At 48.0% G+C, this 17,512-nt stretch overlaps 1 protein-coding gene across 1 annotated transcript; it reads right to left on the reverse strand.

The window, feature by feature from the left end:
- Positions 1-577: 577 nt before the first annotated feature.
- NOL9 (nucleolar protein 9) lies at positions 578-17,394 on the reverse strand. The gene is made up of 12 exons (XM_065888227.1): positions 17,035-17,394; positions 15,994-16,213; positions 15,358-15,485; positions 12,171-12,306; positions 11,951-12,047; positions 11,315-11,412; positions 6,196-6,357; positions 5,710-6,007; positions 5,231-5,342; positions 2,809-2,986; positions 1,363-1,496; positions 578-757 (listed from the first exon to the last, which is right to left on the reverse strand). Exons 1-12 carry the CDS (start codon positions 17,392-17,394, stop codon positions 608-610), a joined length of 2,073 nt encoding a protein of 690 aa, XP_065744299.1. The 3' UTR covers positions 578-607.
- Between the last annotated feature and the right edge of the window lie 118 nt (positions 17,395-17,512).

The following is a 17,512-nucleotide window of genomic DNA, read 5'->3' on the forward strand; positions in this document are numbered from 1 at the left end:
CATCAGATTTTAAAAAGGAAGAAGAAGGGCTCTGGAGTCAAACTTTTATCTCTGAAACATTGATTACCTTTAACAGACCAAACAGAGGCTTAACCCTTGGCCCACACGCATGGACGGGGTTGGAGAGCATCCAACGCGCAGGGATGGGAACGCCCCCCGCCCCGGGGGGGAAGGACCACAGGGCGCCACCACATTCCGCTATGCCCTCCATCCTGCTGGCCAGACTGCCTTCCTCCTTGGGATGTTTCTGTGGCTCCCATTACTCTATTTTTATCCAGATGCCAACAACCAGGTCCTGCAAAAACTTTACGAGGAATCTACCATGTTCTTTCTGTTTCAATGGCGCACAAACTTTTCCCTGCTGCTTTACTCCCTTAGAAAATAAAACAGAAGACCAGGGCAAACCTCTAGGTCATGTCGACTTAAGAACAGACTTAAATGTACTCTAAACATATCCACGAGTTATGCAGAAAACACTGCACCATTTGCTACGTAAGCGCGCCGTTCCGTTCGTGGCCACAGAACCCCATCAGTCCGCTGGTGCCAGCCTGGAGACAGAGTCAAGCTCTCGGAAGAAAAGGTCCTTCCCTTATTAAGAACATCAGGATCAGTTTGTTTTTCGATAGAATTTAGGTTTGGGGTGCACTTTCTTTTTACGTGTTTCCTCAGTTTCTCTTGCTCCAATTTTCTCTGATGCTCCAGGAAGTTTAAAATTATAATCTGTTGTGATGTAAGGTATCGTCCCTTCGAGCCCACGCTGAAACGGAAACACAGAGAAAATACTTCAAATCCAGCCAAGACAGAAGACAGTGTTAAAAGTGAGAGTCTGAGGAAGGTCCTCTCACTCCTAAGACACTCGGCTCCGCTCCCCTGGAAGGGCCCACTTACAATTCAACCCCACAAACACATCAAACAGCATGAGAATGAGGGTGGGGACTTCTCTCTCAAACGGGCAGAACGAGCCGGTGGGGAGAGGGACACTGGTGCCTCCCCAGCTGCCTGCAGGCCCTGCCATTTGGTTTGGGGCCACACGGATGCCCTTGGCCAACGTGACCCTCCATGGCCTTCCCATGGGGACCCCTGAAGACTGTCTTCAGGGAGGGCTCATCATGGGGATGCCACCTCTGCTCTTTTCTCCCACACGCACGTCTGCAACGATGGCTCCACCACGGGGCTCCTGGCCATGCGTGATGGCGACTCTGGGCCCCAGACCTTTAGGCCACGCTGACACACCACCACGGGGTGTGAGCTTCCCAGACAATAACCTGCTCCCCCGTGACTCTCGCCCCGACTTCAGGCCCCCACTCTCTACTGTGGACACGGCCAGCGAGCTCCAGGGCTGCCCCCGGGGGCCATACTCACCTGGCTCTTGAGAACACACTGTGGAATGGAAATGGTTCCAACCAGCAGACAGTTCACGTTTCTTAGCTCTTCTGGGGGCACAGGAGTGAGGATGTGGTAAAGCCTCTTCTCCATGTCGATCCCTCTACAAATTCCTTGAAAGCACACAAAACACACAAAAATCACCCTTTCTGGAAGATATCAAACTTCCCAACCATTCAGAATTGTAGAATGGCTTTTAAAATAAGAGCTTCAAGTTCAACTGTGTTTTGCTTTAAAAATACAAAGTGGCATATTTGAATATCTGAAGACACTTGGTACCCTTCTTGTTCAGCTGTGAGAAACCCAAGTCCTACACTGTCTTAACTAAGGTGCACCTGGGCCAGGGAGAAAGCCACCAGTGGGGAACGCAAAGATGACTCAGCCTCTCCCCACCACCGATCCCTTCTTTACCGTCTGTACTAAAGCATACGAGTTCTGTGGAAATGCTTTCGAGAAGTTCAGTGTTGTATAAATCAAGAACACATATTAACTGAGGGTTTTGCTAATCTTGAGGTGTGTAGGCCCAGCCCCCTTCCAGAAGTATACACTGACAGTTACTGATCTCAGTGAGCTGGGGGACGATCACGTAAGGCAGGTTTGGTGAGGGACGCAGGGACCCAAGGCTGCCAGGCACCACGGGGCTGGGTCCACATGCTGGACCTGTGCGAAGGGACGCACCAGGATGCGGTGTGATCTCGTATGTGCTCAGATCACCCCTGACCGTGGGGAGTCCAGTTACACAGCTTTTCCACTAGTCCAGGGCAAGAAATGAGACGGGCGTGGTGAGAAGAGGTGAGATGGAGGAGTCTGACTTTCTGAAAACGAAACCACCAGGCCTGCGAGTGGGCTGGATGTGGAGAATGAAAGCAAGGGGGTGCCAAGAAGGACCCAGGGGCCTGACCCAAACACCAGAGTAAATCTTCAAAGGACTGTTCATGGCCTGGGAACTGGGGATGGTACGGGCTAGGAGGAGGAGATCTGGGGAGAACATCAGGGGAGGGGTAGAAGGACCTATCAGGACTCAGTTTGGGACCCAAGTCTTAGGTGCCAGTGAGACATCCAAGCGGAGAAGTGCCGTGGTCACATGGGCTTGGAGCTCTGATGCACCGTTGTGCTGGAGAGACCCCACGGACGTCAGCCTAAGATGGACTCAGAGCCCCAGCAGTGGGTGGGAGGGCCCACGGAAAACATGTCAGATGAGAAGGAGGCCGTGACCAGGCCCTTAGGAATCTTGGAGGAGAAGCAGAGAAAGAACCGCTTCTTTCCTGCCCTCCAGCCCGCAGAGCCCGCTATACAGAAGACAGAGAAGCTAAGCTCTCTGGCCACTCCAGCCAAGTGACGGCGACAAGGTCAAGCCCAGCCATCGACAGTTAAGAAGCGGGTCAGTTTCAGTAGGTTTACAGACAGTGTCCCTCTCAGACTCACCAAACCCCAAACAATCACAGATGGGCGTCTGGGCAAGCAGGATGGGCCCACTTGCATATCCTCTGACATCATCCAGGATCTTGCAAAGCCCAACCCAGCTGGCATTCACAGCGTATAATATGTGGGTAGGAGCGACATCAGCGTGGATAATCCGGAGTGCCACAGCATTGAAAGGGACCTGAAAGATACATGCGCATCCCCCTCTATGAATTCTACTTGAAAGACTACTTTTAATTTTTACAAGTCGACTCACCAGCTATCTGAAGTTCTATCTGCCAAACCACCTCCCAAGAAATATCTAAACAGAATGCAAACACCAACCAGCATTTGTTTAGTGCTTCACCGTTCTAATACAGAGAACCTAGGAAACTAAAACAAAGCTCCTGTATACCAGCAATACCTGCTGGAAATCTAAACTGAATGCCTGGAACTTTGTCTACAGAGACACAATGAGATGCAAGTTTGGAGACATCCTACATGAGCTGAAGTTGACGGAGGGAGACTATGAAAACCCCTCACTGAGGTCTCCTGATGGGAGAAAGTAAAAATCCATTCAGCGAGAAAAAGCCTCCATTCACTCCCTAATTTATTTATTGCAATAAGAAAAATGGATTGCATTCCCGGAGCACGAGGTAAATAATTACTTTTAACATGTAACTTTCTGGGTAATTTCAAACTTTTAAAGTAGAAAAACTTTTTTTTTTTTTTAATTTTATTTTTGACTGCGTTGGGTCTTTGTTGCTGCACGTGGGCTTTCTCTAGTTGCAAGGAGTGGGGGCTACTCTTCGTTGCGGTGCGCGGGCTCTAGGCACTTGGGCTTCAGTAGTTGTGGCGTGCGGGTTCAGGAGTTGTGGCTCGCGGGCTTAGTTGCTCCGCGGCATGTGGGATCTACCTGGACCAGGGCTCGAACTTGTGTCCCCTGCATTGGCAGGCGGATTCTTAACCACTGTGCCACCAGGGAAGTCCCCCTCACATTTGTTTTTGAAGCCTAAATAATATGTATAACAAAATGCTTTTCTGGGGACTTCCCTGGTGGCGCAGTCATTAAGAATGACTGCCATAACTACTGAAGTCAGTGCACCTAGAGCCTGTGCTCTGCAACAAAAGAAGCCACCACAACGAGAAGCCCACACACGGCAATGACGAGTAGCCCCCGCTCAGCGCAAGCAGAGAAAAGCCTGCGCAGCAACGAAGACCTAATACAGCCAAATAAATAAAATTTTTAAAAATTGTTTAAAAAACAAATGTGAATTTGTAACAAAAGGCTGTTTAAATTACTGGCAGGTTCAGTTATAGAGCATCACCAAGTGAGTAAATTGCAGTAAATCAACCAAAACTCCAATAAACCAACTGCCTTAGGTTCTTCAGTGGAGATGACTTGGAAGCCTGGAGCCAATCTCTCCATCAGGCTCAGGAAACACATCCTTGCCCCCCAGGTCACAGCCCCTGCCTGTGCAACCTCAGGCCAGTGTGTCTACCTGGCTGTGCCCAGTTTTCTACACTGTGAGCGGGGTCTGTAACAGCACCTCCCCGGCAGGCTGCCACGCCAGGTAATGTGCTCGGCAGAGCGCGTGGCACAGCGGGTGCTCGGCACTGCACAGGCCACACAGCAGAGCTGAGTACCCTGGGCTCTAGAGTCAGGCCGCCTGGGCGCCAGTCCCGGCCCAAACTTTTACTATGGGCCTTTGGGCAAGCTGACTCAGTGCCCCTGGCCTCAGTTCTGCCGTCTGTAAAGTGGGGATAATAACAGCACCTCGGTGAGTAAAGGAGTTAACCCAGGCTTAGAAGAGAGCACAGCACAGGGTGAGCACTTAGTAATGCGACCTGTTGCTCTTTTATTCTGTCATCATTTGGAATCCTAATGTTATGGTGGTTTCTTCCCAAATGAATTTCTTCAGAGGTTGGAATCCAAGATGCATATACCCTAGTGCCAGAATCTACTTGCGACGATATGTGAAACAGTTTAAGAGTGTTCTCCGGGTGCCAGGCCCTGCTGTGAGCACTCGTGAAATCTGCACAAGCGTTCTGCGAGGTCTGGCACCGCTGTTCCCAGCTGAGAGCCCAAGTTGCACCCAGCCAGTCAGTGCAAGGGCGGAGATGGGCTGCCAGGGTGTAATCCCAGCGCCACCTCTGGTATTAGTAGAACATTCTTAGCCGGGATGGAACCAGAGTCAGGCCCAGCACAGCAGCGAAGAGCTCGGCTCTGGAGCTGGGTTGCCTGGGTCTGTGGCCAGCTGTGCCACTCACACTGGATCACTCAGCTCCCATCTGTAAAGCGGGGACAGTCACCAAATCTACACCATAGGGCTGCCCTGAGGACTAAATGAGTGAGGTGCTATGAAGTGGTCAAAGTGCTCTCGGCACACAGGCATAGGCGTGTTTAAGTAACCCAAATAAAGACAATTCCAAGAGTTCAGGTCACCTGATAGGGTGTCAGACCATGTAAGGGACACAGTGGCTTTGGCACTGGGGGCTGCAGCTGGCCAAGGTAACTCAGCACTGCCAACTCGCGAAGGACTTTGTTATGTGATTCTCTGAAAAGTAAATCACAATGAGGTAAACAGAGATTTAACCTTACAGGCCCACCTCCCACTGGAGACATCACACAGATTCTACACACACAGCCCACGTTCCAACCTTAGCATCTGCAGACCCTGCCCTTCCATAAACCCCCTGGAAATCCTTCAAGTCAAAGGCCCTGGCAAGCAGACCTGGAAGCCAATTCTGGATGTTTCCACCGGGAAAGTAACATTCAGAAAATAACTGACTCTCCTTCATAAACAGATAGCTGTGACAGAGATCTGAAAAATTTTAGAGGACTATTCCTCTGAAGGAATTGAGGACAGAAGGCCTTGTAAGGCTGAAGAAAACTAACTTCTCCAGCCATGATGCTTTGCTTACCTATTTCTTGGAGTTTTTCCAGACACAAACTCCGACTTAACGGACATCAGTTTGTATCCAGTAAAGAGAAGTGGATTCTCCTTTTCTTCGTCAGCAAATTCTAAACTGTCTGCAAATTCTGCCAGGTGGAATCCTCTGTTTCTGACTTTGGACGTGCTCTTTGTGTACAAGCCGTCCATGCTGTCCACGTAGCTTGGGCTGAGGTCTGGCATGTACCTACCCCGGTCGGAGCTGAACTGAACGACGTGGCTGGGAGACAGCAGTCGGATCAGGTCAATAAGAAGCAGGAGACCCTGGTCTATGAGGAAGGAGACCACGGGAGCACAGTTAGCGCACAGAGAGGCGACGCACTCCTGCAACAAGCTGGACTGCTTCTGAGACAAGGAACTGCCCCAAAACCGGGCTTCAGCACTAACGTCTGGAAGCCACGCACTTATTCCCACTGCCCAACCCTCCCGTCCAGCCCATGCGCCTCGGCGGGCTTACCTGCCACCCAGCCCATCGTGTTGACGATAAGAGGGGACTCTCTCTTGTAGGAGCTGAACACATACTTTATTATCTCAATATAATTTTCAAAGCTGTTTTTACAAGAAGGCTTCCCATAATAGACCATGTTCTGGGGTGTCCTCTGGTGGGTGAAAGGTGGTCCTAAGACGATAAAGATGAGCGTCATCGATCCGGGAGAACCTAAGAGGCGGCGAGGGTTTTGGCCCAGCCATTGTCTCTGACGAAGCTCCTCAGGAAATCCGAGCCCGTCCTACCACTAGGAATAGCTGTGCTCCTACTTTCGGAAGTCTAAGCTTTCAACTTCATACAAAGACACGCTCACGGTTACGTACACAGTTAACCCCAACTAAGTCCTAATACAGCCACTCACTCAACAAACATTTACTGAACACCTACTGAATGCTGGGCATTGTCCTAGATACTTAGGACATTTCTGTGAACTGAACAAACATCCCTACAGGGCTGACACACTAAGGAAACGACGATTAATAACAGCAGCAGTCACCTGTTGGACTACAGTACTGTGTCCTACGTATGCTACACACACAGTCTCTAGTTTTCATAAACACCCTGAGAGACAGGAAGCATTACTTTTCCCCATTTTTACAGACAAGGAAATTGAGAAAGAGATTAACCTGACCAAGGTCACACAGCTAGTAGAAATCAGCTGGACTTGAACTCAGGTGGTCCAGCTCCAGAGCTCATACTCCCTAATCACAACAGCAGTCTGTCCATCCCCTCTGGCTGGGGCCAGCGCCCACAACAGACAGGTGGCCAGGATGACGTCGCAACACAGTTGGCGGGGCAAGGGCCTTGGTCAATGCGGTTGGGGCGAGGCCGCCTGGGAAAGAGCTGGCGAGGCTCCCCTCCAGGTCGGGGCCAGGGGATTCGGGGCAGCCCACAACAGAAAGGGTGGCCTGCGTAGTCGAGGGACTGAGCCAATACAAGGGGAATGAGCAAATATGTAAATATACTGAGAATAACGGCAGCCAGGGTTCTTACCATCAGAGAAGGAACTTATAAATATGGAAGGGGGAAGGCTACCTAGAATGAACCCTGGGTGCTAGATTAGAATCGGAATGATCAGTGCAGGGAACTCCCTGGCGGTCCAGTGGTTAGGACTCCACGCTTCCACTGCAGGGGGCCCAGGTTCGATCCCTGGTCGGGGAACTAAGATCCCGCAAGCCACGTGGTGCGGCCAAAAAAAAAAAAAAAAAAAGAATGATCAGTGCAAACTCATGGCTCTTAATAAACAGACAGATACAGAAAGACACAGAAATATGTGTGTGTACATATATGTGCACACACACATATTATATACGTACATACATGACATGCGTGGGTTTAAGCATATGCATATTCCCTAACTTCTGTCCACGGAGAGGATCTAGAAGAAATGACACCCAGAAGAAGATAAAAATAGCACACCTAGTTAGAGTGGAAAACACTGGCAAACACTATCTTAACCAACTGATCAGAGCTAACATGTCTGGCAACAGGACAAACTGACAGCATGTTGATATGACACACAGAGAACAGCGTCACTTCTAAATCGAACCACGGGGGAGCCTACAAACGTAACCTTCGAATTGTCAAGGTCATAAAAGATAAGAAAAGCCGGAGGAACTGTTCCAGACTAAAGGGGACTAAAGATTTGTAAGTGCACACTGGGCCTACACAGACGATTGGAACCGTGGACAAAATCGAGTAACCGCACTGTGGCAATGTTACTGCCCTGATTCTGGCGGTTGTATTACGATTACACAGCAGTGTCCTTGTTTTTAGAAATACCCACTGAAATACTAAGGGATAAAAAAGGGAAAAAAATTAAATGAAGTAGAGAAAATGTAAAAGAGGAACAATGAAACCAGCTAAAGAGCTAAGTCTAAACAAATTTTTTTTTTTGGCTGCGCTGTGTGGCTTGCAGGATCTCAGTTCCCAGACCAGGGACTGAACCCAGGCCATGGCAGTGAAAGCCTGGAATCCTAAACACTAGGTCACTAGGGGCCTCCCCTAAACAATTATTATTATTATTTTTTAACATCTTTATTGGAGCATAATTGCTTTATAATGGTGTGTTAGTTTCTGCTTTATAACAAAGTGAATCAGCTATACATATACAGATATCCCCATATCTCCTCCCTCTTGCGTCTCCCTCCCTATCCCAACCTAAACACGTATTTTTTAGAAAGCTGTTAAAATAAAGTAAATGTATTTAAAAGTTCTTACTGACTAAAAGCGTGTTGAATCGCTAATATATCTAGCAACCTAATGTGATACCGTCTGCTTCCTTTAAAAATCGACTTAACAAAAGTCACACAATTACCTGAACAGAAACAGAAAAAGCATTTGACAAAATCCAACATCCTTCCATGATAAAAAACATTCCACAGACTAGGAATAGAAGACAACTTCTTCAACCTGACAGAGGTAAAGTGAAAAAGCCACAGCTAACATTTTGCTTAATGGTAAAAGGCTGTATGCATTACCTCCAAGATCAGGAACAAGAAAATGATGTTTACTTTCTATTCAACATTGTATTAAAGGTTCTAGCCAGAGCTACCAGACAAGAAAAAGAAATAAAAGGCATCCAACTTGGAAATGAAGAGATAAAACTATCTCTATTCACAGATGACATGACCTTATATATAGAAAATCCCAAAGAATTCACAAGAATGCTACTAGAGGTAATAAAGGAATTCAGTAAAGTTACAGGGCATAAGATCAAAACACAAAAGTCAGTTATGTTTCTATACACCAGCAATTAGCAATATGAAAAGGAAATTAGAATAGCAATTCCACTTACAATAACTAAAAGAATTAAATCCTTAGGAATAAATCTAACCAAGGAGGTAAAATACTGCTTAAAGAAATTAAAATGGGAGTTTCCCTGGTGGCGCAGTGGTTAAGAATCCACCTGCCAACGCAGGGGACACAGGTTTGAGCCCTGGTCCGGGAAGATTCCTACATGCCACAGAGCAACTAAGCCCATGCGCCACAGCTACTGAGCCCCCGTGCCACAACTACCGAAGTCCGTGCACCTAGAGCCCGTGCTCCGCAAGAAGAGAAGCCACTGCAATGAGACGCCCGTGCACTGCCCACCCTCGCCGCAACTAGAGAAAGCCCACATGCAGCAACGAAGACCCAATGCAGCCAAAAATAAACAAATTAATTAAAAAGATGGGCAAAGGACTAAACTAGATATTTCTCCAAAGCAGATGTACAAATGGCCAATAAGCACATGAAAAGATGCTCAACTCCACTGTCATTAAGGAAATGCAAATCAAGACCAAAAAGAGATATCACTTCACATCCACAAGAAAAGTCATAATTAAAATAACAAAAATTGGGACCTCCCTGGTGGTCCCAGTAGTTAAGAATCCGCCTTCCAATGCAGGGGACACGGGTTCCATCCCTGGCTGGAAAACTAAGATCCCACATGCCCTGGGGCAACTAAGGCCACCCCACCCCCCTCCACAGCCTGCACGCCACAACTACTTTGTTCAAGATCACAATAGGCAGAAAATGAAAACAATCCGTGTGTCCATCAACAGTTAAAAGGATAAACAAAATGTGACATAATGGAATAATTTTCAGCCATAAAGAGGAATTACTTTTGACATATGCTACAATATGAACAGACCTTAAAACCTTTATGCTTAGTGAAAAAAGCCTGACACAGAAGGACAAATATTGCATGATTCCATTAGGCAAATTCATAGGAACCGAAAGTAGGCTAGCGGTACCTAAGGGCTGTGGGGGACTGGGGTGGGGAATGGGCTATTGTTTAACAGGTAGAGCATTTCAGTTTGGGACAGTGAAAAAGTTTTGGAGGTAGATAGCGGTGGTGGTTACACAACACTATGAATGTATTTAATGCCACCGAACTGGACACATGAATAGTTAAAATGATAAATCTCATATTACGTATAGTTTTGTATTTAAAAAAAGCAGTGTGGGAGTTCCCTGGTGGCCTAGTGGTTAGGATTCCAGGCTTTCACTGCCGTGGCCAGAGTTCAATCCCTGGTTGGGGAACTGAGATCTTGCAAAGCCTCAAGGCAAAGCCAAAAAAAAAAAATGGCAATGTGGGACTCTGATTTGGATTCTGAAATATAAAAAGGATATTAGTAGGATAACTGATGAATTCTGAAAAAAGACCTATAGATTAGTTAATAGTATTATATCAATGTCAATTTTTTTTCTTTTTTTTTGTGGTACGCGGGCCTCTCACCGCTGCAGCCTCTCCCATTGTGGAGCACAGGCTCCAGACGTGCAGGCTCAGCGGTTATGGCTCACGGGCGCAGCTGCTCCGCGGCATGTGGGATCCTCCCAGACCGGGGCACGAACCCGTGTCCCCTGCATTGGCAGGCGGACTCTCAACCACTGCGCCACCAGGGAAGCCCCCTGCCAATTTCTTGCTTTAGATCATTGTATAGGGTTATATAAGATGTTAATATTACTGAAAAGTGTTTCCAATTTACATAAAATAAAATGGATGGGAATTCCACTTACTAAAATGGAACCCTAGAAAGGTCTTATTGGGTTTTTGTTTTTGTTTTTTTGAGGCTGAGGAATAGTTATGGGAAGACCATGAGTTTGGGAGTGGGGGAGAATGTTCTTTTTTTTATGTTTTATACTTTTGTATGCTTTGAAATTTTTTTTTAAACAATACTTTTTTTTTTGGATTTATTATTTATTTTATTTATCTACCCTTGGCTGCTTGGCCATGTCGGGTCTTCATTGCTGTGCGCGGGCTTTCTCTAGTCGCTGTGACCGGGGGCGGGGTGGGGGGGCTACTCTTCGTTGCGGTGCACGGGCTTCTCACTGCAGTGGCTTCCCTTGTTGCGGAGCACAGGCTCTAGGTGCGCGGGCTTCAACAGTTGTGGCTCGTGGGCTCTAGAGCGCGGGCTCAGTAGTTGTGGCGCACAAGCTCCACGGTATGTGGGATCTTCCCGGACCAGGGCTCGAACCCGTGTCCCCTGCATTGACAGGCGGATTCGTATCCACTGCGCCACCAGGGAAGCCCTCTTTGAACTTTCTGTATCGTTACTTTCGCACTGTATAAAACCAAGACATTTAAGAAGTATATAATACATACCTAGAACCGGTTCTGTAACATTAAGTAGAGAAATGCAACCTGGTGGAGTAAATTCTGTCTGTCCCAGATCACATTCCAAATAGTCAACGCAGGATATACTGAAAATTTAAAAGAAAGAAAGAAAAACTTAACAAGTTTTACTGTGCCCAAAGGGTAAATCAGATTGTAAAGATTTTATGTGATGCCCAGGCATAATCCTCCCCATGCAGCCTCACAGGCAGAAGGCTCCAAGGACGACAACCAACACAGAAGAAGGACACTAAAGAGAACACGGGCCGCAGGCAAGGCCACAGTGTCCACTCAGCATATGGATAAAACGTTGCCTTTCTTAACATTTTATTTTTAAAATACAACAGAATTTATCCCTACCCTGACTCTCTGGATTTGGACAAATACGTTTTCAGAGAGCAAGTGACGACTCTCACGAGCTCACCGACAGGGAAGGTGCGTGTACCTGAGAGCGCCATCACTTCACCCCAAAACCTGGTGTAACCAGACGGCCTCACTCAGCTGAGTGGCTTTGCGGGGTTGTAGAGAATCTCTACTTAGGAGTCAGGATGCATTCCCATCTAGTTTCTCACATCAAAAATCCTACTTCCTGCCAAAAATCTAGCAATACGTCAAAAATACTCTTACCTATTTAACAACTGGTTAATCAGGTATCTAATAAATGTTGACTTTCCAATGTCCTGAGAGCCACAAACCAGAATGACAGGGCAGCCGTCTGCTTCTTCTGGAGGTGAAACAAACATTGACCCCTAAAATTAGCCATCTTCTTTAGGACACTAATCATCAACAGTAACCCTCTGAGGCTTTGGTGGATAAACGCTAGACTGTATCGGTACCTATTACTCACCACAAGAAATGCTGACTAACTCTTCCATGACTGAAAAGGCACTCTCCGTTAAACGAAGGCCGTTTTTTTTTCTCTCTCTTCTAATGCCGACAGATTTCAAGGCGAAATACTCAGAGTTAATCTGGAAAGTTGGAATCTGAAAGTAACAATGTAAACTTTAAGAAAAGATGAAAACAAACACACTTCTTTTTCTCCGGTTCTAAATTAATAAGCCTCATATAGTTGTGAGCTACAAAAGATAAATTTGATCCCTCCCTTTCTCTCACCCCCCAAATCCAACCCTCCGGTAAGTCTTGTTGACTCCCAAAGCCGTCCATGTCTCTATTTTCATAGCTTACGCTTACTACCAAGCTGCCACCACCTCTGCAGGAGACTCCAGAGAAAAAGAAAATGCGTGGAAATTTAAAAGTGATGGCCACAAGAAAAATTCAACCGAAGACCCCAGCTGTAGAACAGGTTGGTGATTTGGAATAAAGTCAAGACAGTCTCCAAAAACATCAAGCAAAAAGACAAAGAGTTGAAAGGAGGGACTCCCCTCGTGGTCCAGCAGTAAAGAATCTGCTCTCCAATGCAGGCGATGGGCGTTCGAGCCCTGGTCGGGGAACTGAGAGCCCACATGCTGTGGGACAACTAAGCCAGCACGCCGTAACTACTGAGCTCACGCGTCTCAACTAGAGCCCGCGTGCCGCAAACTACAGAGCCCATGCACTCTGGAGCCTGCATGCCACAACTAGAGAGCGAGAGGAAAAGAAAAACCCACCGCCACAACTAGATAGAAGCCCGTGCACCGCAACGAACCGCCCACGTGCCACAACTAAGACCCGACGCAGCCAAAAACAAATAAATAATAAATGAATCTTTAAAAAAAGAGAGTTGAAAGGATGTGGAAGGTGGAGACATGAAGTCCGATGGCATTCTAGCAGAAGTAGCAGGAAACCGCAGGAAAGCCACCAGAGGAATGAGAGCAGGGCCCTGGCAGAAGCAAGTGGGTCTCAGATGGAATAAGGGAGGACCCAGGAAGAGACCCCACCCATGATCACATCCACATGCAATTCATCAACCCTGAGGAGAAGGACATCATAAAAGGAGCAAGGGGCTTCCCTGGTGGCGCAGTGGTTGAGAGTCCGCCTGCCGATGCAGGGGACATGGACGGGTTCGTGCCCCGGTCCGGGAGGATCCCACATGCCGCGGAGCGGCTGGGCCCATGAGCCACGGCCGCTGAGCCTGCGAGTCTGGAGCCTGTGCTCGGCAACGGGAGAGGCCACAACAGTGAGAGGCCTGCATGCCGCAAAAAAAAAAAAAGGAGCAAGAATCAGCCTGGGGTGAGGATTCCTAGCAGGTATTCTGGATTCTAGAAAACAGTGGAGCAAGTCCTTCAAGGTTTCTAGGAAAACTTCTGTGAACCTGTAATTCTACACTCCGCTCAACTATCAATCACTGAGGGAAGAACAAGTACATCTTATAAAATGAGATAAGTGAAAGTTTACTATTTGCTTTATATGAAAATATAATTCCAGAATGTGTTAACGCGTAAGTGTGGAAAGGAAAGTTATCCAACAAAGATCGTAAGGAGGATAAACAGTGCTGGTTGGGAAAGTCGCAGGGACAAAATAAAAGCTGAAAATAAATGAAAAAAGAATGAGTTTGATCGTGGCATCTGAAACATTCACTTGGTAACAAGGGATTTCCATTCCCTTCTCTATGGCTCCGACCAAGCTGCTGGATTCTGTACTAGATTAAATTTACGTGACCACAAGAGCCCATTCATTGTCCTGCCCTTGTTTCATATCTTCCAGCCTCCAACCCCCTCCTACTCCCTAGGTGATAACCTTGAACCGTTTCACAGCGTAAGGGGAAGCAATCAGTAGAGACCTTCCCCTTGCCTCTGGCTCTGTCCCAGGCACTGCCTTCGGCCACTCTGAAGGAACTGCCTCTGCTCCTAAGGCCAACCCTCCACACAGGCACCAGAACCCATCCCTCGAGGTCCAATCCCCCACCTCGCTCCAGCCATCCTCTCCCTCATGCGCTAGCGTGCTCTCCTGTGGATCTTTCCCACCTGCTGTGTTCAATCACGAGGTTGTTTTCCATCCACCTGCACAAAAACCAGAACTCTCTAGTTCATGTTCACTCCTCCCACCACTGTTTCATTTCTTTCTTCCCTTTAACAGCTAAACTCTCTAAAAGCAAAATCCCTTACTACTAAACCCTTGAGTTCCGCTCTTCCCCAGGTCTTGACCCCATTCCAGTCAGGCCAGCCCCCTCAGCAATGCAATGAAACCACTCTTGTCCAGATGGTGATTCTGCACCCAAGTTCCCTTCTCAGGCCTCATCTCACCATCAGCTGCAGCGGGGCCTCCGCGTCCTCCAGCAGCTCCCCAACCACGCCCACCTGTTGTTGTAGTCTTTGTTGCTCCGGGCTCAGACCCTGAACCTTCTCGTTTTTTACCTGTATCAACTCCTTGGCGTTACTATCCTGTCTCATGGGCTCCAGAACCCTCTTCTGCTGAAAGCTCCCAAATTTACATTCCCAAACTCCTCTCTGAACTTGACTCACACACTGAACCTCCCACTTGACATCTCCAGCTGAATGTCTAAGAGGCATCTTTAAGCTACAGATTTAAGTCTCCTCCCACAGCGCCCCGTCTCCGTGCACCCAAGCACTCACACCTCACACCCAGTCTGTCTGATGTTGCTATAGAGTTGACTCAGTCTACTGGCTCGTGGGAGACAATTATAGTGACCGACCCGACTTCAGGAAATTAATACTAAGGGCAGCAAAAATTTGGAGGTGAAGAGAGAGATGGGATAAAGTGTAAGTACACTGAAATTACTCATTCTCGTTCAGAGTTTAGAGAAAATTCATACTGTCTCAAGTTAGTAAATCAAAATATAAAGATAACCACTTAAAAAAATATAAAGATAACCACTGAAGAAATATCAAAAGGCATGTAACCAACTATAGTAGAAAACGATGACTTTCTCTGGGGAATGAAGCTAAGGGGGGTAGAACAGACAACTTTCACGATATAGTCTTCTATACTGACTTTTACTTTACACACGTCACATTCTGTACGACTTACAGCACAATGTGACAGACAGACTGATCTTCCAAAGGGGCATCCTACATAGTCATCTGACTGTTTTGGTGAAAGTAATTAGCAAAACTCTGAATGAAAACTGGTTCTACCTCTTGTACGAAAACGTAAGATAAACCTGGATGGCTGATTATGAAGTTCACAGTGGAGGTTTTCAGACGTTCCAGCAACAGAATGGAACACAGAGGAGAAAAATTCTTCATCAAACAGTATCTGTCATCTGTAAAGAGAGATATAAACTACCTTAGAAATAGCACGCCATTAAACTCTATGCCCTTTAGGACCTCCCTCTCCTCTGCTAAATTCCAAACTTTTGGAGACTAGGAATTATGTTTGAGAGGAGGCCATATTGCATGATAGGAGCACACCTGGGTGGAGAAGTCAATCCAGGTTTGCTACCTAAATGCTGTGTGGCCTTGGGCAACTTTTCTCATCTGTAAAATCGTGAAAACAATAGTTTCACTCTCAAGACCCTGGTGAGAGTTTAAATAGATACAGTAAAGAGTACAAGTTCTAGGCCATAGTAAGCATCTGAAAATTATTCGCCTTGGGATTTCCCCGGCCGTCCAGGGGTTTAGACCCTGCGCTTCCAATGCAGGGGGCACGGGTTCAATCCCTGGTCGGGGAACTAAGATCCCACATGCCGGGCAGCACAGCCAAAAAAAAAAAAAAAATTATTCACCTTATTACGATACATCCTTAGTAAATCATGCAGTTTTTTTCATTACCTTGGTTCAGATAAGATCTGAGCAAACTTCGGGCTTCCCTTTTCATCTCCTTCTTGCTTTTCTCATGCACTGAGTAATGAACTGCATTGATAGTCAGGCGAGAGTGGGTATAAGTAGAGAAGACATTTTGGGCAGGTTGGCCTTGGCTGATGGTAAAACCAAACACCTGCACCTGGCCATAGAGGCAGGTCACACGACAGATCCCGCTAAAAGTAAAGCCCTAGAGGGAAAGAAAAAATAAAGGAAGAAATAAGGTTACAGATTCTGTTACCAATGACTGAAAACTTCTAAGATCGTAACTGGCTACTCAGACATCAAAAGGAGGCTGATTTCCAAGTAACAGAATACCTTGTAGATGACTATCTAGTATTTTAAACTAATAGATTAAAATATTAATATTTTTAACCTAAGATCATATCCTACGGCAGCTACAGGGACAGAGAGTCTGGTGAACACTGACCCAGGGGGCGCCCCCTGAACTCAGCTCTGCTGTACTCCTGGCTCCCTGTTCTTACAAATGTCCAGCGCCTGCCGAGTCTCTCCCGTTCTTGGGTTTTCACCTCCCTCCTGTATTGCGGGGGACGTCCCAGACCAACGTTCAGGTGAACGTCAGGGGCCCTGCAATCAGGCTGCCAGGGTTTGACTGCTGGCTCTACCTACCTCTGCTGTATAACTTTCTGGCAAGTTACCTAAGCTATATTCTTTCTTTCTGTAAACATTCCTAGCGGTAATGACTCCGTAGAGCATGCATGGGTACTAAATGGGTTCATATGCCCCAGATACTTAGAACACTTAGAGCCTGACATTTCTAAGCACTCGGTAAATGCCACCTATTATTATCATTACTATTAAAGTCCCTCCAGCCCCGAAGACTTAGAATTCCCTCGGGAGGGTCCCTGTTACGCTCTGCCCAGCACCACCGCCCGAGGAATGCGTCCAAAGAACCCGCAGGGGGACACGGGCCTCTCTCAGCCTGCAGCTCCCGGGGCTGCGTCCCTACCCCTCCCGCTCTGCCCTGCCGGCTCCCCGAGCGCGACCTACCTGCCCCAGCGGCAGCAGCAACACGGCGCGGCCCGAGCCGGCCGACCGCACAGGCGGGATGGGGAGGATCGCGGAACAACTCGGGGCCGGATCCTTGGCTAGGCGGGGACTGGGGGCCGCGGTCTTGGGCCTCCGGGGCGCCGCCGCACGCGACACCAGGCAGCCGCCCTCCCGCCAGTCCACGCCGGCCGCCTGGGCCTGCAGCAGTCGCCGCCGAAAGCGCCTTCGGCTGCGCCAGCGCAGCCTCCCGAGCCGGCGGCGGGGCCGGTAGCTGAGGATGAGGTGCGGCCGGGCCTTGCGGGCCCGCAGCCACGTGGAGCGAGAAGGACCCCTCTTAAACAGCAGCAACGAGTCGGCCATGCTGCCCACCGGCGCCTGCTCCTCGACAATCTCGCGAGATCCCGTCGCTCCGCCCCGCGGCCCATCCAACGGCCTGGGAGCCGCTGGCGCCCTCTGCCGGCGGCCTCGGCAGCGCCCC

This window comes from Phocoena phocoena, chromosome 1 (assembly GCF_963924675.1).
Source record: "Phocoena phocoena chromosome 1, mPhoPho1.1, whole genome shotgun sequence".
Lineage (NCBI taxonomy): Eukaryota > Metazoa > Chordata > Mammalia > Artiodactyla > Phocoenidae > Phocoena > Phocoena phocoena.